Source organism: Lissotriton vulgaris, chromosome 11, assembly GCF_964263255.1.
Source record: "Lissotriton vulgaris chromosome 11, aLisVul1.2, whole genome shotgun sequence".
Taxonomy (NCBI): Eukaryota; Metazoa; Chordata; class Amphibia; order Caudata; family Salamandridae; genus Lissotriton; species Lissotriton vulgaris.
Genome location: NC_141699.1, coordinates 19584761 through 19611783, shown reverse-complemented (window position 1 = coordinate 19611783; position 27023 = coordinate 19584761). Strand labels below are relative to the sequence as shown.

General features: G+C 45.3%; 1 protein-coding gene across 1 annotated transcript; it reads left to right on the top strand.

Moving 5' to 3' along the window:
* Positions 1-18563: 18563 nt before the first annotated feature.
* Positions 18564-25971, top strand: LOC147678903 (dynein axonemal intermediate chain 1-like). Its single transcript, XM_086942662.1, has one exon. It carries the CDS (start codon positions 18580-18582, stop codon positions 20617-20619), a length of 2040 nt encoding a protein of 679 aa, XP_086798788.1. The 5' UTR covers positions 18564-18579; the 3' UTR covers positions 20620-25971.
* The last annotated feature ends 1052 nt before the right edge of the window (positions 25972-27023 follow it).

Sequence of the window (27023 nt, the reverse complement as noted above, 5' to 3'; positions counted from 1 at the left end):
AACAGGCTGGACACGTAGAAACAACAAGTTCGCGAAACTTGCGACCCGACAGGTAAGTTCGCAATTTGCGACATTGTAAAAAACCCTCGCGAACTGGCAGAAACCCGCGCAAACACCCAAAAAAATCCGCAAATTCGCGAGAATTCGCGGATTTTGCGGATTGCGAGTTCGCAAATCCGCAAAATTCGCGAACGCGAGATTCGCAAAATTCGCCCATGCTTAATCCCTCGGCAGCGGCAGCCTCGACAATGCTATAACTTTGCATCGCAGCTTCACCACTCAGTAGAACTGATGCATCGCCCTGGATATGCCTCGCATCCTCAACACCGGCTTTCGCATCGCAAGTACCGTCAACAGGATCCTTGACAATGACGCAATAGCACCTCGCACCGTAGCCTCGTAGCATCTCGGAACCGACACATCACCTCGGCTGCAGGACGCATATTCAACACAGATCAACGCAATGCTCCTCAAACGAAATTTAATGTCCATTGCTCAGGAGGCCTAACTGGGTCCCTGTAGCCGGCCTGGACTTCATCATGGTCGGCCTGGACTTGCGACTTTGTCCCGATCTGGAACGGCCAGATATCCCGTAATAGCCCTTTGTGCTTTTTGGCAGTATATGTCACCATAAACTTTCAAATTGAATAACTTCGGTTCTATTGATTGGATTTTTGTTGTTTTGCTCTTGTTTTATTTATTACAACCCACTCTCTTTTCCTAAACCTGTTGGGGGATCATATTGTGTGGTGTTTTCAATGTTTTACTATTTGAAGTGTTGCAGAAATACTTTACACACTGCCTCTGAGTTAAGCCTGACTGCTCGACCAGAGGGTGAGCACAGGTTAATTTAAGGTTTACCTACCTCTTACTATGACTAGGATTGTGGTTGCTGCTTGACCATGGCTCATATTTCAGTCAACCAGTAACCAAATTTCTAACAGCTGTCAATCAGGGAAGTCTCATGTAGGAGAGTACGATCTGCTTACTATGGTTACCCCCACTTTTTGCTGTGTTTCATTGATTTTCTTACTTTAGTCTGGCTGGGACCCTGCTAACCAGGACCCCAGCCTAGCTGCACTCTCTCTAAATTGATTGCATGCACATTAGGTACACTCCAGATGGGTTACCCTTGTGAGTCGCTAGTATATGGTACCTTAGGTACCAAGGGCATAGGTACCCCAGAGACCTACCAGGGGCTGAAGCATGTATTATGCCACCCCTGGTTATCCTTCTAAACTGACACCACAGGTTTGCTATTGCAGCCTGCGTAAGGGGGTGTAAGCACTCCTTACTTAGATATATTATACCTATATCTACCTATATATACAGACACATATAAACCTATAAGTCACTCCTATGGCAGGCCTTAACAATCTTGAAGGCAGAGTACTTGAATTTGTGTAAGAGGGTGCCCTAGCATGAGCTGAGCCACTCTGCAGCTTTCAGAATCCCTTCCTTGTAGCTGTTCTGTGATACAGCCATACCATATACTCCTAAGTGCATTATAATCTTGCAGTAAATGCTAACTTTGGAATGGCTGCATCAAAACATGTCGTGTTTGGTGTCAAACACTTTGAAATCCTACCCCCCCCCCCCGCCAGTTCTGGCGGCGGGGTAGAATTCCACCCTTCTAGATGGAGTAGACATGTATACACTTACTTACCTGGTAATAGTTTAAAAGAGCCTCAGCATCACAAATTGGACGCTGCTGCCACAAACACGAGACTGACCTCCTGCTGCTGGATGAAACTCCGACAGGGGAGGCCTGGACAATAGGTTTCCTGTCCAGGGAGGTGCCAGCACCTCGCCAGACAGGCTTTAGTGTATTGGGGCAGGGTGGGTGCATTCACAGAATGCTTTTCAGACATGGCCTGGGGCACACAAGGTGTCCCTGTGCATACCCCAGTTCAAACCGTTTGCTGAGGCACTCAGCCCCAGCTCTGGCACAAAACTGGACAAAGGGGAAGGGGATTACCCACACCATCCCCAGGTCCTCCCTTAGGTGGGACCCTAGAGTTAGTCCAACCCCTAAATTTAGTATAAGTATAGGAACCAAGTCCCTAGGACTTTAGATTACCCTGGATGAAACTCTGCAACATATATCTTGAATCTTCGACATTCCATATCGACTGAAAGACGGAAGAAATCTCCCTTGGGGTCAAGGAGTGACTCCCCTGTTTAAACAGGCACCAAAGAAGCATGTTGCCAGTCTGCATTTTTGAGGCTCCCACCGGATCCTGAAGAATCTGAGACACAGGACACAAACTTCCAGACATCTCCAAGGCCAACAAGAGTCCTCAGCAAAGCTGAGACCTGTAGCCATCACGAGAGATGTGGGACCGGAACTCCTGAACATCCAGCACATTTGCTAGTGCCTCCACTTCCCGAGCTTTCCCGAAGTTGTGCATTGGGCTGCTTGTAGTCCAAGCCCTGAGCACCTTTTGCATCGAAGATAGTGGGCCTATATTCCACGAGTGTTCTGTGGGCCCGCTTTTAGCATTCCTGCTAAAGGCTCCCTCGCGATCCCTAGTCCGTTGACTGGTGGGTGCCCACCAAGGTAAGTCCTTTGTTTCTTGGGCTTTCCTGGTTTCTCCAGACGTGCCATGACTCCCCTCCAAAGGGTGAGTCCCTCAAACCTTGCTGGTCTGCACTGAAGCCAATATTTGCATTCTGCATGGGTTGCTGTTACCAAGGCTTGTTGGGTGTAATCCAGATACTGCGCTGCAGCACTCGACATCCGACATGGGACAGCTCCAATCCAGCTCCTGGTTGTCGTCGACGCCTCCTGGTCCTCGTGGCTGAAAAGTCAAGCTTCACTTACATCACCTGAAATCACCCAACATCGGCTGGCATCTTCTTGTTGCCACCCTGGTCACTGGCAAGTGAACTAGACTCTGCCCCTCTGCTTTCAGGTTCTTCAGATCTCTGATCCACCCTTGGATCCATGCAGACACTTTTCACCTGGTCGCCTGCAGCACTTCTTGGCAGCTCTCCATAGGAAACGACGACGAAACCCGACACGAAAAGACACCTATGCACCAGGCTTCCCTGGGTGAGGTAACACGAGCACTTCGGTGCTCCCGTGGGTCTTGACTCTTGAAGTGTCCAGTACTGAAGGGGTTTGTTTGTAGTCCACTCCCAAGTGTCCTTATTCTTTAAAAACCTAACTGTAACTTTCTTCATAGAAGTCAATGGTGATTTGCGGCTGTGTTTAATCACTACACGCGTCCCCGTGGGTCTCCTGCATCCCTACCTTGTGTGGTTCCTGGTTGCCCCAGCGGTTCTACAGGCCCTAGGCCTTGTCTCTATGTTCACAGCGGTACTTCTACCACTTTCTTAGTATATGGTTTGTGAGGCCCCTTCACAGCGGTACTTATACCACTTTCTTAGTATATGGTTTGTGAGGCCCCTAGGGCAAAACGTATACTGTGCTAATTTACTGTGTGCTACTTAAATTCTTGTATTGTACTTTTGCCTCTAGCCTCATAAAGAGACTAGAGGGGTGTGTTTAGAATAAATACATATATTTTATATATATAACTGGTGTGGTGCTCCTTTCATTTGATCATTCATGAGGTTATAGACTGGTAAAACAAGCTGCTTTACATTCATTCAAGACTTAGCCGGAAGGCTGCTCTCCACAGCTACCACTAGGATAGCTTTCTACAAGGTTGACTTTACACCTATGTAGGAAATAAGGGATGTTCCACGTTTACAGGTCCGCAGGACCTGTTGTCCAACGGGACAATTCTGTATGTATATGAGTATTGGGAAATCTAGTCCAGACTTGGCAGCAATATGCAGTTAGTATTTGATATACACCTTGTACATAAACAGTCAAAAAGACATAAAATCTTTCAAAGAACTTCAAGAATAGGGTGACATTAATGAGAACTAATGCAAATACAAAGTAAATTCTGGTAAAAAAGTGCAGGTTTTATTCTTTCGGTACAAATTAAAACATATCATGATTTTAAAAACAGTAATAAAAACAGGCATGGGTATCAATCAACATAATGGTATACAAATAAATTCAAGAATTTTTTTTTAAAAACGAGTACATAACAAGAATCGAAGATTTTAAGTGGACGCGGCGTTTCGGTTTTCTTTATTAGACACCTTCTTCAGGACCAATTCTAAAAAGTTATTTAAAAAACATGAGATTACCCACTGTTAATTGATTTTCACATTACACACATTTAAAAACCTAAATTTCTTTTCCTACCAGTTAGCTATTTGTCACCAGGCTTTATACATTTATACAATTTAAGTAGAAAACATAATATAGTGTTTATCTACAAACAACTTTCTTAGAGGCCATGGTATTTTGATTCCATATTTGTACAAATTATGTGTGTCTCAAAACTGCCATACTACATAATGTCAATGGTTATTGCTCCAAGTCTACACTAGTGCCCCTCATCATTATACAGTTACAAAGGTCTATATTAATTGTGGAGAAAGTTGGAAAAGGGGACTCGTATGTAAGATATCCCTGCCGGTTACTTTTATCTTTTTGCAACTGGCGATTTAGGGACAGCTCTAGTAATTTAACTTGCCCCGTCAGGTCATCTTACCTTTTGGTATTAGCCTTTGTGTTTGGATCCACTTTTATTGATATTAGTGGATTGTTGTGCCTCAGTCTTGTACGAGCTGTTGGCATCAGTTAGGTTTGATATGAGGCGGACTATCTGTTTGAGGGAGACAAGATGTTATATTATTTCTTGTCCCCTTTGAATACCATGTGGGCTAGTTGTTGGAAACAAAGGTTACTTTTTTTACCTTATTACATCGGATGTCTAGCCTTCCACACTGTGCGAGGGAGCTACCGTTATTTTTCTGTGATGTGGAGTTTCCTTTGAAACAAATTGTTGTGGAAATTACTCTAATGTTTAAGACTTCCCTGTGGGAAGCAATGGCATAGCATTCTCTATTGTGGTAATTCACCAAATATAGACTTACCAATTATTATGGCGTCAAACCGCTGCAGTCAGTTGCACCTGTTACAGGATATGCCCAGAGAGTTTTTTGGGGGTTGTCCTCCCGTTCTGGTTCTTTTATCCCAATGTTTTCTATGAATAAATTTTAAGAGGCATGTAATGATTACCTGATGGGGTTGTGTCTTTACACTAGACTGATTTGTTCCCCGTCATTGTGGTTCATTTGAGTTACAATTAACAAAACATGTAGGTTCAATCTACACTGATCCTGTGAGTAACATATTCAAGTAAAAAACTCACTGGTCAAGTCAAGTCAAGTCAAGTCAAAACAAGCTTTATTCGATTGCATTTAAAATCATAAAAGCAACAAACAGCATGTATTTAAAAATTGATTACAATTTGATAAAATTCATTACAATTTGATAAATTCATGTAGGTTACAAAAACAGAACAATTCAGTAAAATTCATGAAGGTTAAAAAGCAAGCCGGGAATCATAAAGATAAAATCACCCTTCCAGTTGTCTCGGGGATAGCATCCTGGACCTAGTACGCATAGCGGCGACCAGGAAGCTAGCAACCCCGAGAATTGTCCTGGTGCTGCCTAATAACTGAAGGTAAAGTAGAGCAGGCCGTACCTGGACAAAACCTGCATCTCTTAAAATGGGTGCCAAGAACCTCAACCTACTTGCTTTGTAGTGACTACAAAACATAATGAAATGCATGAGGGTTTGGTCAGAGAAATTATCACAGCTACACGGGGTAGATTCATCAGGAACACCCCACACGGGAAGATCGCCCAGGGAATATTGGATTAAATTGAACCTAAATCTGATAAGCAGGTGACGATGGTAAGGTCTGCTCACGATTTTTAAATAAGGTTCAATTTGGGGCGAAGTCAGGAGTAGGAAGTTGGCTCTGACTCTTGGTTTAGTTAGTTCTTTCTCCTCCCGTGTTTGAACTGCCCTCCTCATGAAGTTTTCTTTGATCCATTTCAAATCTCCCTTGAGTATAATGTTTGGGTGGCTGTATAGGTTTGGCCTGCCGAGTCTGCCCATCTCCCCCTTTATATATTCTAACCATGGAATTTTTGAGGCATTGTCCAAGGTCATGCAATCCCTGAGGATTTTGTGATTCAGAGCAATGTCCTTGTTCAGCCAAGTTTTGGTCCAACACATGAGGGGCGCAAGTTGGAGCGAGTCAGTAAGATAACCCAGCCCTAGTTCGGTATGTATTGAAAGGACAGGTGTGGATTGTGGAACACCCAACAAGGACCTGAGGAAGTGATTTTCTGCTGTTTGTAGTTTGCCACAGTTTGCGTGGCCCCACAATGGGGCTCCGTAGGAGGCTATAGATAGGCATTTGGTTTTGTAGACCTTCAATAATGCCTCCATCGGTCGAGACCCAAGACGCTTGGCGAAACTCAAAAGTGCTGAGGTGGATCTGGTAACAGCTAGGGATTTCGCATCCACCTGTGGGGACCATGAACCCTTCTCTTCAAATATCACTCCCAGGTAAGTGAACACTTGTACTCTCGAGATCCCCTCTCCACAGCAACTAAAAGATTTCAACTTTTTTGGCCTTGGACGCTTCCCTGCCAGCATAATATGGGATTTTTTGTTATTGACCAGCAGGTCTAGCGAGGACATAAAGTGACCAAATGCATTAAGGAGCCTCTGTAACCCCACCCCTGTGCGGGCTAGAAGCACCGCATCGTCCGCATAGAGGAGTACGGGAACTGCAGACCCCCCCACATAAGGAATATCGGGTGTGGTCCCCTCCAGGGCTTTATCGAGGGAGTTGATATAGATGGTAAACAGGAGTGGGGCTAAGATACAGCCCTGCCTAACACCCCGTCTGGAACTGAATGGTCTGGTGGTTTTACCATCACGGGTAGTTCTGATGTTAGCTGAAAGATCTTCGTGGAGTGCGGCCAGGAAGTCTACTAGAGGGGGGTCAATCCCTATACCAGCCAATATGGTCCATAGCTTGGCCCTATTGACCAAGTCAAAGGCCGAAGAAAGGTCCATAAAGGCCAGATATAGGTGACCCTCCTTGGCCATGGTGTACTTACTAATCAGCATGTGGCGGTTCAAGCACTGCTCTATTGTACCTCTTTTCTCCCTGAAACCATATTGCAGGTCAGAGAGCACCCCCTTCTCCTTAATAATGTCACCTAATCTGTGTAGAATGACTCTGCCAAGAATCTTTACGGCAGAGTCGATTAACGAGATCGGCCTGTAACATGCCGGGTCCGATCTGGAGCCCTTCTTAAATATAGGGATGATGGTTGAAGTGGACCAGCTTTTTGGAAACCCCACGGTGACAGTTGAATTAAAGACGTTTGTGAGGATTTTGGCCCAGAATAGTGACTGCGAGCTATATAGGTCTGCAGCGACCCCGTCTGGGCCCGGTGCCTTATGTTTAGTCATTTCTTCAATTGCCCTGATAACCTCAAATTCAGAAAAGGACAAAAGGGAGGGTTCGGTAGGAGGCTGATGGGAGTGGGGTGTGGTTGAAAGATCTGCACTGTTATAAATTTTACTGAAGTGGTTCACCCAGTCATCCTCTGGTATCACGCAGTCCAACACAGTGTTGTTAGAGGAGGGAAAATACGGATGATTTAAGATCGACGCTGACCGATGTTAAACTGTCCCATGCCTCGCTTTTTATAGTTTTTTTGCGTGACTCGATAGCCTGCCTATATTCTTTTCTAAGCCGACCCACCAACTCCCTATCTCTGGGCTGATGTTTAAGAGCCTGGAGTAGAGCATTATGTTTTTGGGAGCACTCCCTATCGAACCATCTAGGGCTAGTAGAAACCACTTGTTTTTTTGTGGACGTCAGGTCATGGCTAATTTGTGTACATATGGCGGTGAAAGAGGTAATAATGGCCATTCCCTCACTTGTACTCTCCATGCAGGTTATGTTGTCAGCTTGTCTATTCTGAACAAGGTTGTCCGTGAAGTTCTCCGGGACAACCTTTGCCCAATTTAATCTGCGGCCCTGCTCCCTAGGGATGAGGGCGTCTCCACCGGCCCCCAGGCGCTCAACCTGGGTCGCAGTGTTGTCGCCCATATCCAGTGTCAGGACTACAGGGTTGTGATCGCTAAAAGGGGAAGTGCACACATCATAGGCTACCGCCATGCTTATTAGGCCGGGAGTAATGAAAATGTAATCATAATTGTACTGGCATCCCTGCCTACAAAGGTTGGTGCCCTCACTTCACCCCATGACCCTTCAGCCTCATATAAATTTAAATTGGCAAGTAGGTTTTCTACGTCCGCCCCATGCGCGGTGTGCTCAAAGTGAGTACTAACGGCTCCCAAAGGGCCCAATACCTCCATGGACAAACAACCCCAGCCACATGGATGGACATTAAAAGCACCCAATAACAGGATATCGAATGAAGCGCGTTGCTTTGACTTGTATGAGGATAAAAACAGAGAAAGGGACTTCAAATGAGAACAGTTACTATCCTTTGTGGGGGCGTTATAGAAATTGATTATGAGAATTAGCGGGGAGTTTGGCCTGACCCACTCGATGCAAAGGATGTTATCGGAGGTGCAATCAATCTTAGTGGTAACCCCTGCCAGTTTTAAGGAGAAGAGAATGAGCAACCCTCCTTTGTGCCTTCCGCCCTCCCCTGGGGTTGCCTTGACTGAAAAACTCCGGAACCCATCCAGGAAAAAGTTGTCTCTGGCATCCCACGTTTCTTGGAAACCCAAAATCTCGTATTGGGACACAAATTTTGAGGATCTAGCGTCCATGACTTTCTTCCCTAACCCAGCGATGTTCCAGCTTACCACTGATATGTGGCAATTCCTGCGGACAGTGGTAGCCTCCGTGAAAGGGGGCACATTGGATGGTTGTCAATCGTTGGAATCCAGAGGGAAATCCGAAGAAAGGGGGGAGAACCTATTAGTGAGTAAGATCCCTGCCCCCTGGCTGCCAATGTGGTGTGCTTGGGTGGGTGGGGCTACTACGGGATTGGAGCTCACCCGCAGTAAGGCCTGTTGAGTTTGATAAGATGTATATGAGGGGGCCCTTGTCCAGCCGGCTTTATCTGGGTGTGGAATAGGGGGGGTGGGAAGATCTTGTCTGGGGGTGTATGGGAGGGGGATAAAAGTACCCTAGTGGGAGTGGTCTGATACCGTCACCGACTAGCTCAGAGCCATCCCATAGAAGAATGTCTGCCAGGTTACCTCTGTCAAAATTAACAATAACACAATCCCCAGGAATACATTTGGCCCTCCTTCCCACCCATTCCACCCTCCTCGCAGCTATAATGTGTTTGCCCACATCCACACTCCCGCTGCTGAACTGTGAGCACCATTTTCTAGTTCTGTTTAAAAGCTCAGGTTCAGTTTCGATCTGTTGTGGTTTGAGACGCGGGATCCCAGTCAAGATAACAACTAAACGGGCGGCGTCCGGTGGAAGATGCACTGCCCGAGACAGTCTTTTACAAGGGTCAATGAGTTTGTGCCCCTGTGTTGAGGAAGTTGGTGCCGCACTTGCTGCCCCATCCGTCACACTGGCCACTGTTTGAGCCCCCCTCGATGAAGCAGTCTTGTCGTCATGTGCTATATCCATGGCGGCACGGTTAGTGCTAGATGTTTGCATGTGCGGGCCAACTGGCACAGTGGCAGTGTCATTAGTTGTTAGGGGTGTCCTCCCTTGTTGGTCAGGTATAAGATTGTTTTTGAAGTGCGTATCACAGTGTACATAGCGCTCATGTAGGAGTTTGTCGATCTTGTCGCACTTACTCATGATGTTATTCACGCATGTTTTGAGGGTGTCCACGATATCTTTCGCTATATTTACTAGCAAAGGTTCCACCCGGGATTCAAATAAGCCCTCAATTACCTCGATCAGGTGGGCGTGGGCATCCCCTGAGATCGATTTGTCCGCACCACCCGATTCACCTTTGCGGGTTGCCCTACATCTTTTGTGTTTGGTTTTAGCTGGTATATTATTAGCCTGATATGCAGTTTCACTACTGGATTGAGGAGGAGGGGTAGTGGTCATAGTTGCGGAGGAATGTTAGGAGCCCTTACAACAATACTGGGTTCTAGTGGAATATGAGAGGCTTGCTCGGGAGCAACTGTGTTATTTATGTCCCCCGGCTCTATGATGGGCTGATCTAGGCCCAGTTCTTTTTCCGCATTTGCTATTTCATCGTTCAGAGCACCCACCGCAGATGTGAGATAAGATATTATTGACTCGGCTTTCCTGGGTACCTTGGCATTCTTACCTTCGCCCGTGGTCACAGTCAACTTGCGTTTCCCCATTGTGGGGGGCAGAGTCACTGGCCCTGCCCTGCCTCCTCCTGCCAACGACTGCCAAAGACTGTCCCGCCCTTGTCCCGGGCTTCTCCCGGGCGCTTCCCGCGCGCTCCCGCGTCGCGGGGGGAGGTGCTGCACTATATGCGCCGCCTGGCGCCAAGTCGCGGTGTGCGGCTTCCGGCCGCTCGGGATGCTGGGGGTTGGAGTCCTTGCTTCCCCGCTCCCTGTTCTCCGGTGCCCGGTCCGCGGCGGCGCTCGATGGCAGAGGGCGCCGCGGCTTCAGTCAGGCTGGCTGATGGTGATGGTCAGTCCAAGCGGGACCCCTGGTGAGTAGCTTGAGTCCCCCGCTCTGCCGGGGGAGGTGCTGCACTATATGCGCCGCCTGGCGCCAAGTCGCGGTGTGCGGCTTCCGGCCGCTCGGGATGCTGGGGGTTGGAGTCCTTGCTTCCCCGCTCCCTGTTCTCCGGTGCCCGGTCCGCGGCGGCGCTCGATGGCAGAGGGCGCCGCGGCTGCAGTCAGGCTGGCTGATGGTGATGGTCAGTCCAAGCGGGACCCCTGGTGAGTAGCTTGAGTCCCCCGCTCTGCCGGGGGAGGTGCTGCACTATATGCGCCGCCTGGCGCCAAGTCGCGGTGTGCGGCTTCCGGCCGCTCGGGATGCTGGGGGTTGGAGTCCTTACTTCCCCGCTCCCTGTTCTCCGGTGCCCGGTCCGCGGCGGCGCTCGATGGCAGAGGGCGCCGCGGCTGCAGTCAGGCTGGCTGATGGTGATGGTCAGTCCAAGCGGGACCCCTGGTGAGTAGCTTGAGTCCCCCGCTCTGCCGGGGGAGGTGCTGCACTATATGCGCCGCCTAGCGCCAAGTCGCGGTGTGCGGCTTCCGGCCGCTCGGGATGCTGGGGGTTGGAGTCCTTGCTTCCCCGCTCCCTGTTCTCCGGTGCCCGGTCTGCGGCGGCGCTCGATGGCAGAGGGCACCGCGGCTGCAGTCAGGCTGGCTGATGGTGATGGTCAGTCCAAGCGGGACCCCTGGTGAGTAGCTTGAGTCCCCCGCTCTGCCGGGGGAGGTGCTGCACTATATGCGCCGCCTGGCGCCAAGTCGCGGTGTGCGGCTTCCGGCCGCTCGGGATGCTCGGGGTTGGAGTCCTTGCTTCCCCGCTCCCTGTTCTCCGGTGCCCGTTCCGCGGCGGCGCTCGATGGCAGAGGGCGCCGCGGCTGCAGTCAGGCTGGCTGATGGTGATGGTCAGTCCAAGCGGGACCCCTGGTGAGTAGCTTGAGTCCCACTGGTCATTTCCATAAGGTTTGTGGACCTGGCTATGGTCTCAGAGATAAGAGCAAAAGAGCCTGTTTAATAGGCTTCCCTCTCTGTTGACAAGGGACCCAGCTTTTAACTTGCCCCTTTGCATAGTTCTAGTTGGTGTTCGATTTTTTCTTCAGGGCATTAACACTCATTCGTTATAATTAGGAAGACCCCTCGATGTTTACACATACCGTTATGAGTTTCTACGGCCTCCCTGCTCCACGTTACAGCGTCGCCGGTTCACTTCTCTGTTTCAAACTCGATCGTGATACTACACGTTCTTTTTAGGCCTCGTTTATATGCTGAGGGTGTTGATTGGGTTTATTCACAACAGGCCGCTGATAGGTCCTTTTTTGGCCAATCATCAGTCCGTCGCCCTGGAGATATACCGCGTTAACATTTCCTGTTTCATTTTACTGCCCGCGTTATTCAGTGTATTTACTCTATTGTAATTGGATTGCAACCGTCCAATGGGGTTGCCGTTGTTATAGTAACTGAACGCGATGTTGTTTTATACTCCAGTTTCCCTTTTTTTTCCGGTTTGAAATACGATTGTGATACTCTACGATCTTTTTGGCCTCGTTCATATACTAGGGGTATTACTCAATTTTGTTATTACAAGATGGCTGATTAGTAATTATTTTGCCGGACAATAATCCGTCGCTCTGGAGATATAATGCGTTTTAGTTACCTATTTCAATCTAGCACCCGCGCAGTTCAGTGTTTACTCTATTGTCATTGGATTGCGGTCAGCCAATGAACCCACAGTTGCTATAGTAACTGAACGCGATGTTTCTTGGTATTATGGCGGGATTTCGCCTGGCTGATGGTAATAAAGATACTGTGCTGTCTTGACCCAATAGTAATTACATTTTATCTGCCTTGTATAATGGTGTTAGTCAGTGTGCAATTAGTAGGGTATGGTCTGCTCTTTATACTGCAATTATTAGTTTGGCTTACAAATGTTTTATAAGCTTTAGCTCCGACGATAGAGAGTCAATTGCCAATAAATGGAACCTGAAACTTGGAACAAGTATTACAGGGAAACAAATAATCGAATCTTATACTAATATACACAACTCTGTTCGATCGTCCAGTCTCAGACTTCAACAATATAGAACTACCTATCTACTCTATTATACGCCAGAAAAGATCTCGAAATGGTCCAGTAGTAACATCCAAGGTGATAAGACCAAGTGTCCGAAATGTGCGGCCTACGCGGCGGACCTAGCACATATGCTGTTCTCATGCCCAATGCTCGGGAAATATTGGGAGGAGGCGGGAAAAATCCTAAATACAAAAAATATCATAAGCTCTTCTATAACGGCGCCTATGGTGCTACTTGGTATACATATAATAAAACCACCACGCCCATTATTGGCTGCGATACTAATTGCATGCGCTAGATTAATCTTGGCAAGGGCCTGGATTAACAGCAACGCACCAAATGCTATAGAATGGTGGTATTTAGTTACAGAAATTAAAACAATGGAGAAGACTCTAGCGGAACTAAGAGGTATACGCTCATTAAAGAAATTTGAGAAAATTTGGGGGGATCTGGAATGAATGCAATCAAAGGAATTATCAGGTTTTGAGAAAGGGAAAATTACTGTTAGAATAGAATTTTTGTCTCACTGTACACTCTGTCGGCTTATACTAATCTTTCTATCCGTCTACTAACATCTGGATTATATTGGATCTAGGCGGTAAAATATTTTGGGCAATGGTTTTATACTTTATTTTTATGTAAAAACAAACTCTAACTCCAATGTAAGATGTATGCCAAACCAAGTTTACTAATTACAACATGTAACATTTGTTTTTCTCCGTTTAGTATGTATTATTGTCTTATACCAACTAGAAATAAAACATAAAAAAAATAAATTAAAAAAAATATATATACTGTAATCCGTGCACTACGTCTCCGAGATAAAAACTTGCTTTTAAAGCCAGTTTTTATCTCGGAGACGTAGTGCACGGATTTTAAAGCCAGTTTCTATCTCGGAGACGTAGTGCACGGATTACAGTATAAAGAGCAGACCATACCCTACTAATTGCACACTGACTAACACCATTATACAAGGCAGATAAAACGTAATTACTATTGGGTCCAGACAGCACAGTATCTTTATTACCATCAGCCAGGCGAAATCCCACCATAATACAAGAAACATCGCGTTCAGTTACTATAGCAACGGTGGGTTCATTGGCTGTCCGCATTTCAATGACAATAGATTAAATACACTGAACGGCGCGGGTGCTAGATTGAAATAGGTAACTAAAACGCATTATATCTCCAGAGCGACGGATTATTGTCCGGCAAAATAATTACTAATCAGCCATCTTGTAATAACAAAATTGAATAATACCCCTAGTATATGAACGAGGCCAAAAAGATCGTAGAGTATCACGATCGTATTTCAAACCGGAAAAAAAAGGGAAACCGGAGTGTAAAGCAACATCGCGTTCAGTTACTATAACAACGGCAACCCTATTGGACGGTTGCAATCCAATTACAATAGAGTAAATACACTGAATAACGCGGGCAGTAAAATGAAACAGGAAATGTAAACGCGGTATATCTCCAGGGCGACGGACTGATGATTGGCCAAAAAAGGACCTATCAGCGGCCTGTTGTGAATAAACCCAATCAACACCCTCAGTATATAAACGAGGCCTAAAAAGAACGTGTAGTATCATGTTCGAGTTTGAAACACAGAAGTGAACCGGCGACGCTGTGACGAGGAGCAGGGAGGCCGTAGAAACTCATAACGGTATGTGTAAACATTGAGGGGTCTTCCTAATTAGAACGAATGAGTGTTAATGCCCTGAAGGAAAAATCGAACACCAACTAGAACTATGCAAAGGGGCAAGTTAAAAGCAGGGTCCCTTGTCAACAGAGTGGGAAGCCTATTAAACAGGCTCTTTTGCTCTTATCTCTGAGACCATAGCCAGGCCCACAAACCTTATGGAAATGACCAGTGAGTTTTTCACTTGAATATGTTACTCACAGGATCAGTTTAGATTGAACCTACATGTTTTGTTAATTGTAACTCAAATGAACCACAATGACGGGGAACAAATCAGTCTAGTGTAAAGTGTAAAGACACAACCCCATCAGGTAATCATTACATGCCTCTTAAAATTTATTTATAGAAAACATTGGGATAAAAGAACCAGATTGGGAGGACAACCCCCAAAAAAACTCTCTGGGCATATCCTGTAACAGATGCAACTGACTGCAGCGGTTTGACGCCATAATAATTGGTAAGTCTATATTTGGTGAATTACCACAATAGAGAATGCTATGCCATTGCTTCCCACAGGGAAGTCTTAAACATTAGAGTAATTTCCACGACAATTTGTTTCAAAGGAAACTCCACATCACAGAAAAATAACGGTGGCTCCCTCGCACAGTGTGGAAGGCTAGACATCCGATGTAATAAGGTAAAAAAAGTAACCTTTGTTTCCAACAACTAGCCCACATGGTATTCAAAGGGGACAAGAAATAATATAACATCTTGTCTCCCTCAAACAGATAGTCCGCCTCATATCAAACCTAACTGATGCCAACAGCTCGTATAAGACTGAGGCACAACAATCCACTAATATCAATAAAAGTGGATCCAAACACAAAGGCTAATACCAAAAGGTAAGATGACCTGACGGGGCAAGTTAAATTACTAGAGCTGTTCCTAAATCGCCAGTTGTAAAAAGATAAAAGTAACCGGCAGGGATATCTTACATACGAGTCCCCTTTTCCAACTTTCTCCAAAATTGATATAGACCTTTGTAACTGTATAATGATGAGGGGCACTAGTGTAGACTTGGAGCAATAACCATTGACATTATGTAGTATGGCAGTTTTGAGACACACATAATTTGTACAAATATGGAATCAAAATCACCTGGCTTTATGAAAGTTGTTTGTAGATAAACACTATATTATGTTTTCTACTTAAATTGTATAAATTTATAAAGCCTGGGTGACAAATAGCTAACTGGTAGGAAAAGAAAATTAGGTTTTAAATGTGTGTAATGTAAAAATCAATTAACAGTGGGTAATCTCATGTTTTTTAAATAACTTTTTAGAATCGGTCCTGAAGAAGGTGTCTAATAAAGAAAACCGAAACGCTGCGTCGACCTAAAATCTTCGATTCTTGTTATGTACTCGTTTTTTTTAAATTTTCTTGAATTTATTTGTATACCATTATGTTGATTGATACCCATGCCTGTTTTTATTACTGTTTTTAAAATCATGATATGTTTTAATTTGTACCGAAAGAATAAAACCTGCACTTTTTTACCAGAATTTACTTTGTATTTGCATTAGTTCTTATTAATGTCACCCTATTCTTGAAGTTCTTTGAAGGATTTTATGTCTTTTTGACTGTTTATGTGCAAGGTGTATATCAAATACTAACTGCATATTGCTGCCAAGTCTGGACTAGATTGCCCAATACTCATATACATACAGAATTGTCCCGTTGGACAACAGGTCCTGCGGACCTGTAAACGTGGGACATCCCTTATTTCCTACATACATTCCCCTGAGTCCCAGACAACTACCTAAAGGGGGCCTCCTTAAAAAAAAATTCTTTGACTTTAAACCTACCATCAATAAAGGTCGATTGGACTGGTGCAAGGTGCCCACTAGAATAGTGGACAGCATATGCCACACCAACTTCTCACACCTCACACAACCCTTTCCCAACTTGTTATGGTTTAATGTGGAATCAGGAACTCTCAGTGACACCACCCCACCTTTGATTAGATTGGTGGATGATTTACAAGTTTAGTCAATGTGACAAGGTGGCAGAATCTGCCGGTACTGAGTAAAGTATATGGGAATGAGAGGTACTGCATCCTCCCTATTTAATGAAAAACCAACCAAGGTAAGAGGGCAACCCAGAATCTGGACATTTAAGTGCTAATGTACAAAGTACATCTAGAGTAATTATCCCCAAATTAGACTCTTAATATATTCATTCGTTGGTGTGGCCTCTAAAATAATGTACAATGGTGTACATATTTTGATTGAATAGGGTACCCAAGCAAACTCTGGGAATTATTGCACAGTTCATTAGTCTAAAGTGATAGAGGTCAAATTAACTGACATCAGACTATGAAAACTCAGGTCTATTTTATCCTCTTTTACCCTTGACTGCACTGTATAGTTCTAACTCAACAGCTAGGGGTAATACAAGATAGGGATCTGCCCAGAAGAATGCCCCTATCTATATTGTCTCACAGTGGGCAGAAACATATAGACACCACTCCTGGGGACTGCACTGTACAACTCTCTTAGGTCATTATTTTTACACATGCAAATAGGGAGTTAGGAATAGAAACAGGACTTTTAATCACACGTTACACATTTTTAAACCCTCTCTTTATTCCTGCAATAAGCTCATCAACAATGTGTAGTTTAAGCTTAAGTGAGCTTCTTGTAATACTCATCTGCATTATTAAATATTTTCTGAATCAGCAGTTACTCTATAAGACAATAAAAAAGATCTACTTCCCCATCAAAGAGCTCCCAAGGGAGCATACAATACAGCAGAATGGCCATAGGGAAGAGGGACCCAATGATGAAGCATTCCACTGGAAGTTGTTGCGGTTAACTGTCCTTTCAGGAAGAATGCAAGCAGTTGAGAACAATTCCTCAGGCGGTACTTTGGCTCTGGTCATTCTTCACCTTATAGCGCTTGAGTCTTTGGTTTGCTGTCTTAACTTGACTGGTTTGGGGATATGTCAGTAACAACTAATGTGTTGCAGTAATTGTTGCCCGTGTTTGGTCTTCGTCTTTTATGCCACTGCCTCCTCCTGCTTTTAAGCACTGGACCGGATGGTCCCTCACGCATGCTTTCCACTAAATGAAATCCATGGGTGCTGCTTGGGTCCTGCAGCCCCCTTGATCTGCAGCATCCAGCTGCCTTACAGGTCTTGTCACGCTTCTGTCACTCGCAGCTCGCTCCTCCTGCCACATGCTGGTGCTGCCTTGAGCATAAAGCACAGTCCTGATCACCACAGCGGTCCACCAGGTAAGTGGCACAATGAATGTTTATTTGGGTGTGAATGTGTATGTATGAATGGGTATTTATCAGAATGTGTAAGTATGCACGTCTATTTGTGAATGTGTGTGTGAGCTGTGAATGGGTGAATGCAAGTATGGCCACGAGTCCTTGTATGTTTGTGGTACAAGGTCGGTCTGAGTATGCACTTGTGTTTGTGAATGTGGGAATATGCATACTAATTTGATTGTGAAACAGTGGGTGTGAGCAAGGGTAAGATGCACCTGTGTATACTTCAGAATGTGTTTCCCTGACCCCGAGTGCTTGCTTGCTACTTAGAAGTGCAGGCTATCTCCATTTAAAAGTATTGCATCAATGCTGAGAAGTCCATGTACTCTCCCTTTGAAATTAGAGAAGTGTAATTACTCAATACCTGACAGTACCAGCCCTCTTAAAGTACTGATAGGAGTACCCTAAACTAAGTTGGGAAGGTCTGCCCAGAAATCACTACCTTGCCAAAGGCACGGATTTCTCTTCGCAGCTTGTTGCCACAAACATAGGACTAAACAAAGCGTGGTTTCTCGCTCTCAGCGTAGACAGCGAGGCGGCCATCTTCAAACGGTAGAAAGTATACTCACGCGTCGCAGCTGACTTTCAATTACGTAAAACTTATTGTATATTTGAAGTTTTTCCTCACAATTTTAGAAGAATTATCACACACAATAACAATTACTTTGTTTATTCGAGAATTATTTATAGAGCATGCAGTTACCTAATATTAATTTCTGTATCAAAATTTCACTGGGAATTATTTCGCTATGTTTCTTTAAAAAAATTGATCTTTAATTCACAATCTCCCACATATTTCTTGATTTGTTAATCGGAACTCCAGATCTACTCTATTCCGTAATGGCTGCCCTATTGACTTCCGGGTTCCGCCTCCCACACCCGGAAGCGTCGCCCTGGTAACGCCGCACACGCAGCGACGCCGTCGCCCTGGCAACGGCGGTACACTTACTCCACCGGCCCAGTCTCTGCCACAGGTCGCCATGCCCGGCCGCGCGGTGCCCCCCAAGCCCCGGGTGCAGGCCGCCCGCTCCCGCGACGAGAACCAGGAGCCCCCCGCCGGCGCCGAGGAGGAGTGGGCGGCCGGCCGCACCCTCCAGAAGCCCCCCGACCAGCTGGAACTGAGCGAGGCCGAGCTGAAGCAGGAGGTGACCCGCATCCTGACCGCACAGAACCCGCACGCCCCGCACAACATCGTGCGCTACAGCTTCCGGGAGCGGGCCTACCGCAGCCTGAGCGCCGTGGAGCAGCTGGCCGTGCACTTCAGCCTGGAGGGGGGGCTCCTGCACCGGGACTCGGACGAGGCCAGGCGGCAGCAGGCCAGGCATGGGGAGGAGGCTCCCAGCGAAGGGGCCCTGGAGCCCCCAGAGGGCCAGGATCACAAGGCTGGGGAGGGTGGGGTGGCACCCATCACAGAGGAGGGTGATGAGCCCACCACCATCCCCACTGCTGCCCCCAAGGCGCCCACCAAGAAACTCACCAACCAGTTCAACTTCAGCGAGCGCGCCTCGCAGACCCTCAATGACCCCCTGCGCGAGCGCGCGTGCCAGACCGAGCCGCCACCCCGCGCAACCTTCTCAGACAATGCCACCCAAGGGCAGATCTACGACGCCTACGTGGAAGAGCTGGCCAAGCAGGAGCGCGCCAAGGAGAAGCTGAAGGTGGCAACCACAACCAAGAAGGACGAGGACCGGCCACGTGGCTTGAAGCCGCCAGCGGAAAGTCTAGGCGAGGACCTCAACAAAGTGGCCAAAGCCAGCAAGATTATGGAGCGTATGGTCAACCAGAACACCTTTGACGAGGTGGCGCAGGACTTTAAGTACTTTGAGGATGTTTCGGATGAGTACCGGGACCAGGAGGGCACGCTTCTGCCCCTCTGGAAGTTCCAGCATGACAAGACCAAGGGGCTAGCGGTGACTGCCTTGTGCTGGAGCCCTAGGTATAAAGACCTCTTTGCTGTTGGTCATGGCTCCTATGACTTCATGAAGCAAGACAGGGGCATGCTGCTCCTCTACAGTTTGAAGAACCCTTCCTATCCGGAGTTCATCTTCAACACGGAGAGTGGTGTCATGTGCCTGGACATCCACAAAGACCACCCTTACCTGTTGGCGGTAGGCTTTTATGATGGAAACGTTGCCCTCTATAACCTGAAGAAACCTGGTATGCTGCCCAATTACAAGAGCTCAGCCAAGACGGGCAAGCATACAGACCCCGTCTGGCAGGTCAGGTGGCAGAAGGACGACCTGGACAACAACCTCAACTTCTTCTCCGTTTCCTCTGACGGTCGTGTTGTGTCTTGGACCCTAGTGAAGAATGAGCTGGTCCACACTGATGTCATTAGACTCTCCCTGGACAGTTCTTCAGAACATGTGCCAACAGCACTGCGCCTGAACATGAATGCATGTGGGATTTCCTTCGATTTCCACAAACAGATCGAATACCTTTTCTTGGTTGGCACAGAAGAAGGAAAAATCCACAAGTGCTCAAAGGCCTATTCCAGCCAGTTCTTGGGAACATATGAAGCTCACAGTATGGCAGTTGATGCAGTCTGCTGGAACCCCTTCCATCCCAAGGTCTTTATTTCGTGCAGTTCGGACTGGACAGTCAAGATCTGGGATCATACTGTAAAGACGCCATTGTTCATATTTGACCTGAACTCTCCTGTTGGAGACGTGGCATGGGCACCATACTCTTCCACTGTGTTTGCCGCTGTGACTACGGACGGCAAGGTCCATGTATTTGACCTCAATGTGAACAAGTATGAAGCAATTTGTGAACAGGCTGTGGTGGCCAAGAAGAAAACCAAGCTCACTCACATCCAGTTTAATCCTATCTTTCCCATTATCATTGTTGGAGATGACCGGGGCAATGTCAGTAGCCTGAAGCTCTCACCTAACCTGCGCAAGATGCCGAAGGAAAAGAAAGGCGCACAAGATACAGTTAAGGGTCCAGAGTATGAGATCGCTAAACTGGACAAGCTATTGAGCCTGGTGAGAGAGCCTGAGAGACCAGTCGCCAAATAGGAGTAGGTCTTTCTAGTGCACAGCATTCAAGTATACGAACCCAGAGGTCATCTTGTGCTACCTGGTTAATCTGAAACCAGTAGTTACTTTGAGACCAGCACAAATAAGTCAGTCTTCTGTTCTCTTGAGTTCATTGAGACTCTGAGAGTGCTTACCATAACTCTGTAGCCCATGTGCATCACCTCATCCAGTAGCACCTCTTCAGACGTAACCCCCATGGGTGGAATGATCCTGACACGGTACTCTCTGGTGCATGTACCTCTCTTCGCCCAGCATCCCCTCCTCAGTACTATAACTGTGTATGTGGAACACTCCAGGCAGGGCACTCTCTAGTATATGTACTTTCCTCTCCCAGTATCCCCTCCTCAGTACATAATCCTGCGGTTGGAACTCTCCGGGCAGAGCACTCTCTAGTGCACGTTCCATTCTTCTCCCAACATCCCCTACTTAGTAAAATATCCTGTGGGTGGAACTCTCCAGGCAGAGCACTCTCTGGTGTATGTACCTCCCCTCTCCCAGAATCCTCTCCCCAGTACATATCACTGTGGGTGGAACCCTCCTGGCACCGCTCTCGGAACCCTCCTGGCACCGCTCTCTTTAATGCAGTGATACTCAAAGTGTGGCACGTGGGCCATATGCAGCTCTCCTGGCCTTCAGATGCACCATCCCCCACTGCTGATCAACATCACTGGGTTGCTGTTTACTTGAGAGAGCACTAACGTTCTGAAAAATATTAAATACACGGAGAAGCCTTTACTTACCTGCTAATTGGAGTAAAAGAAAAGAAGCAAAAAAGGTGTCCTGCAAGACTTAACTTTAGGAACACTCATTACTGTTTTAAGACATCCAGCAACAATCATGGAAAAATATGATGCAGTCTCTTCAAAATTCAAAAAATGTATTTTTTTAACACGCAGACATGTTTTACCTTAGTGCATCAGATTATATCAGTGCCTTCAAAAGTCTTTTCAAAACTGATAGTTTTCAGAAATTAATGTAAAAACATTCATGCCTCATCTCTCTCTGACAACAGTGCCAAAAGTGAACAAGTAAGAGGTGAGTCGGTTGTTGCGTCCATCTTCCTTACCCTAAAATTGCTCAGGAAAGTTTTTCCATTCATACCCCATGAGCTCCGAAAAACAGATGTCTCCGCTTTTGTTCTGTCTAAATTAGACTATTGTAACACATTCTTTGTCAATCTACAAAAAAGGACTCTTGGGCAGACTGCAGATCCTCCAGAACACGGCAGCCCACCTAGTAAGGATCCCCAGACATCAGTCAGCCAAACAGGTGCTTGTCTCACTTCACTGGCTCCCAATAAAGAATCAGATTGATGTTCAAGTTCTGTGCAGCGACTTTAAGGACTTGCACAAATCTGGACCTGAGTATCCTAAACGTAGGTTCCACTGGTATTCCCCCACCAGAGCTCCTTACTCTTCCACTGTGAACCTTGTTGGGGTTCCTAGGTTTAGGCTTGCCAATTCTGGAGGCAAAAGTTTTGTTATCACCATGGCCAAACTCCTCATTTAAAAAAATCCTCTAAACTGCTCCGTTTCAGGAAGTCCCTTAAAACCTGGCTTTTTATCCATTAAGCACTTATCTTTTCATTTCTCAGAGGGCGAGCTTCATTTCTCATTTCCGCAAAATTATCCTCCTAATCTGGTATCAGCGCCTAGACGTCTTTGGGCAGTAGTTTGGGCTTTAAAAATATAAAAAAATCAAAAGTTTGTTGTTGTTACACATGGACAACATTATAGTTTATTAAACAGAAATAAGAGAAGATTTTGTCCAGCGTATATCCTGAACTCATGTATTTCAAGATGTTCTTATATCTCATAATGAAGAAAAAGGAGGCAAACTGAAATGAGCAATTACTTAGGATCACAACTCAATAATTAAAAGGCCTCTTTACAATTAAATTTCCCAAGGTAGTGATAGCAAGCAGAGAAGGTTTGCCCCAAGTTGCGGTAAAGGGATATCGATTCAGATATAGCATAACATAGTATAGTCAAGTCTGTGGCTCTTCTAGAAACTACAAGATCCATTAGACCTCAAAAACACTCCATGGCTCACTGATCACACCATGATTTGTTTCTCTTACGCTAACCTAAGCCCCTCCCCCCCCCCACCATGCCCCACTCCCATCTGTGGCCCCTTGGAAAATATTTGTGAGTACCCATTCTATCGCGCAGTTGTACTCAAAGTACGGTCCGGGCGACGCAATCAACCCTCCTGGCCTTTACATGTGGCTCCCTGAGCAGCAGCAGCACTGGGCTGCTGTTTACTCTGTTCAGCACTAACAGTAAAAGAATTGTTAATTATACAGCAAGCACCCATTTAAAGGTTGATTGTAGTTCAGCAAAAGGACGTAACTAGGCCCTTAAGTTTAGGAATACCTTCATTTTTAAATACAGGAAACATGAACAAATCTGACAGTCTTTTCAAAGTTCAAAAAGTGTATTTCATTGACCTGTAGAACCATTTCACCTTAGTAAATCAAATTTTAGCAGTGCATTCAAAGTCTTTTTTTTAAAGTGATGGTTTTCAAACATGAATTTAGAAATGCCAGGGATCCCACCACCCTCCCAACAATGCCATTAGTGATTACTTCCAAGCACAGGAAATGGTTTTGTACAGCAGGCATGCTGAAGTCATGTATTTCAAAGTCCTTTTATATGTGATCATGGAGAAAAACGAGAGAAATTGAAATGAAACAATTGCCCAAGGTCACACAAATTGGTTAAGTGGAGAAGCTTTGATTCATTTCTCATTCAGATTGCACAATTCAGTTCAGCCAGTAGATGTACATGCTTCTCTAACCCTATACCCACTTTACGCCCCCTCCCCCACTGACATCAGTGAGCCCTCGTTCACAACAAAGACCATACTTTGCCGCCCCCAGGAAAATGTTTGTGAGTACCATGCTCTAGACCCCTTCTCTCCTAGCATCCCTTTCTTAGTACATAACCCTGTGGGTGGAACGCTCCCAGGCAGGGCACTCCCTGGTGTATGTAGCTCTCCTGTCCCAGCATCACCTTCTCAGTACATAATAACAGCTTTCTTGTCATATTACAAAACATAATTTCATGTAAAGTCACCAAATACATTCTTTCATTTCAACAATGTTTGCTGATAGAATTGTGACTGCCTGACAGTGGCACTATGGAAAAGCTTCCAGAACTGTGTGTGGACCACCTCAAGCTGTTGGGCGAAATTCAGTAACTTGTGCTGAAATGATTTGGCCTTGACCAATGTGTCCTAATTTCCTAGCGTATTTGAAGCCAGACATTGAGTTATCGATCTGCACAGACAATCACTTCACTCTAGAGACACAATTCTGGTTTATAATTCCTTTAAGTGATCTCCCGTCTGCAAACAGCACTGTAGTGTTCTCGCTCTCACACGTCAGAGAATGTGCCACTTGAAATCGATGCTAAGATCTTTCAATGAAACAAATAGTGCATAACTGGTTCCAAACGAATGAAAAAGAACTGATGATGATCCAATACTTTCTCTCTGACAGCACTGATCAGTATATATTAATCCTTCCAATGAAAAATGCCTATGTAAATACAGTTGTTTTTTATTTATGAAGTTTGTCCCCACTCCTGGGTAGTAAGCCTGATGTTCACACCGTAGACAACACCAGTATTTCAGCCATCAATGTTTGTATCTTGGTACTGTCACTTGTAGCACTTCTCCTAATACTACCCATATGATTTCATAACAATGCTCTTTCTGTACCGAATTCTGTTCTAGGGGATACACAGATTTATGCAGATCTCAGTCGTTGATGATACCTATACATAAAATGCCAAGTATTCATAAAGTGTATGTTTACCCACTGTTATCTTGGTCCTGAATAACATATGTTTATTGTTCGGAATTTCAGGGCATCTCATTTTATCAACCTCGGTAGGATGAAAGGATGAGTAGACCAGCTAGGATCAGAATCTGTGACTTTCAGATCAAACACAGATCCCAGCCATAGGTGCATTAGTCCACTGAGCCATCAAACCCAGCAGGCTCACTCAACGCTCTCCTAATTTTACGAAAGTACTCAGAATTTTGTTCCATATTATGCAAATATTTGCTCAGATCTCAACCTATGCAGGCTGACAGGGAGCTCTTCTACTGGTAGTATGTGGACTCAGCCCTGCTTCTTCTGACACCAATAGTAAATAATAGTTGTACTTCTGTTATTATCCATGCTCACTCATAACTCTGATAATACAAATATTGACTCTAAGAGAGCCTGTTGGCAGTGTGATGACTTAGAAAGAGCTCTCCTCATGATAAAACCCAGTCACTGAGCTCGGCTCACTCAAAACGTTATTTCTGGTGCTATAGATTTACTGTTTTTGGTAATCCCCAGAATGACTCTGCACTGTGCTGTTGGTAATACAGACTTATTCCGAGGACTTTCCCTGATCATAGCCGGTGTCAAATTGGTGATGATCTGGTCACGCCTGCAGGCAGACAGGACTGAACCCTGAAAGTCTTTCTTTCTCCCTCACCCGGTAAAATCTAATTGGAGTGAGTTGTGATGAATATATTTGAAAATGTTTAAGTAATCATGTATCAAGTAATTCCTCCTGAGCTTCTGCTATCAATCATATTTATTATAACACTGGCGATCTGGTCACATTGTGAGAAAAGTTTCTTGTTTAAGAGTGGTTCCTGAAAAGTTTTCCTGAACCAAATATTCGAGAAGCGGTACTAATGTGTTTATATTTTTTGAACTCTATAAATCATGTTGAGTTTAGAAAACTCTGGATTGGTGATAAAGGGATGGCATTAGTTTTTGATGGTAGTGAAAAATCAGCTGATCTTTGGAAAAGTGGTGAATTGTCCCTAGAAGAATTGTCTACCTGCTTCAGAATACCCAGTACCCAAGTTCTCCTCTCACAGCAAATCTTACAACAGGGTATTTACCACTTCCGCCATAAACCGGATTTCTCCACTACCCACCAATACTAAAGCAAGTCAATGGTATGTAGATGAACTCAGTCCAACTGGAGAATGTAAAGAGGCCTTTTCATTGTGTAGCATGTACTTAACAAATGGAACTATTTGAGATGATGAGGAGTGAACTCTAGAGTAGCAGTTAATTTTCAAGTACTTTTACGATAATTCATGGTTACATATGCTACATCACAGATCCATAATTCCATAAACTGAGTCTAGGACCAATACCACAGATGGAGCATATACAGAAAAGTATGTGGAAATAACTGTCTGGTATTTAAATGAAATGCAATATCCAAAGTGAAAGTAATTTATAATTGTTATGTGCTGATTATAACTTACACCTGCTGATAATGTAATTAAATAAATCACTCCTTGGCTTTCTATTGTGTCTGCGTTATTCCAGAAAAAAAGTTATGCGAAAAAATGCATTGATATATTTATGGTTACAGATTTGTGAGCAGTACACAATGGTACTATAATTGGATCTGGTCTTTTTAAAACCTTCTTAACTACATTGTTCTCATTGCATTCCAGCCCTACATAGTGTCTGAACCCTGCTCAGAGGACCATGCGGACAGCAGAGCTACTGGGCCCAAGCACTTTGGTTGAAGCCTTTTACTCCTGTTGTCCTGAGTCCAGACTTTATTTGAAAACTGAGCAACTGGACCAAATACACCTTCGGCATTTGACTCTCAGTCGTAGCGGGAGGAGATAGCTGTAGGGTGAACAGAGGCTGACAACTCAAAATACATCTGGCAATCCCCAATACATGATAATGCAGTTAAATATGTGCTCTTAGATAAAAGACAGTATTTATATACGAATAAAAAGTATAATAGGGTACACCACAAATAATACACAGTCTCCTCAAGCTGGCCCACTCGCGTTCCCTGGGTCAAGGTCTCAAGTACAATCTCTCGTCTAAGGTCTGCTGTTATTCCTCAATTACAGGAGGTGAGAAACAAGCTAGGTCCCACTAGTAAGTTGAAGTCTTAGAAGTTTTACATTGGCTTGGCAAAAGACAAAGTGTCTCCTTGTTGCTGTGGTAAATAAAATTACCGGGACTATTTTTCTATACATTAAATGACAATAAGGATAGCTCAATAAAATGAGAGGCAGAGTCCGTTATATCTGAGTCATACGGGCTTTAATTAAGTGGCTCGAGACACTGGACATCGAGTTCCATCACCACTAAGGTTCAGGAAGGGATATTCAACATTTTATTAACATCACACATTATATATAGTAAAACAGTATAATTGAAATGAATACAGTAGGCGTAACAAGTGAAAAAGAGAGGAGATAAGAACACATGGGCGTAAAGGAGGGCGTGTACAGGGGCGTACACGGAGGTGTGTGCTGGAGACGTCACAGAAGTGTCATAGGTGGGCGGATGCATAGAGAGATTCTGCAGGGTCAGCAGAAACCTTTAC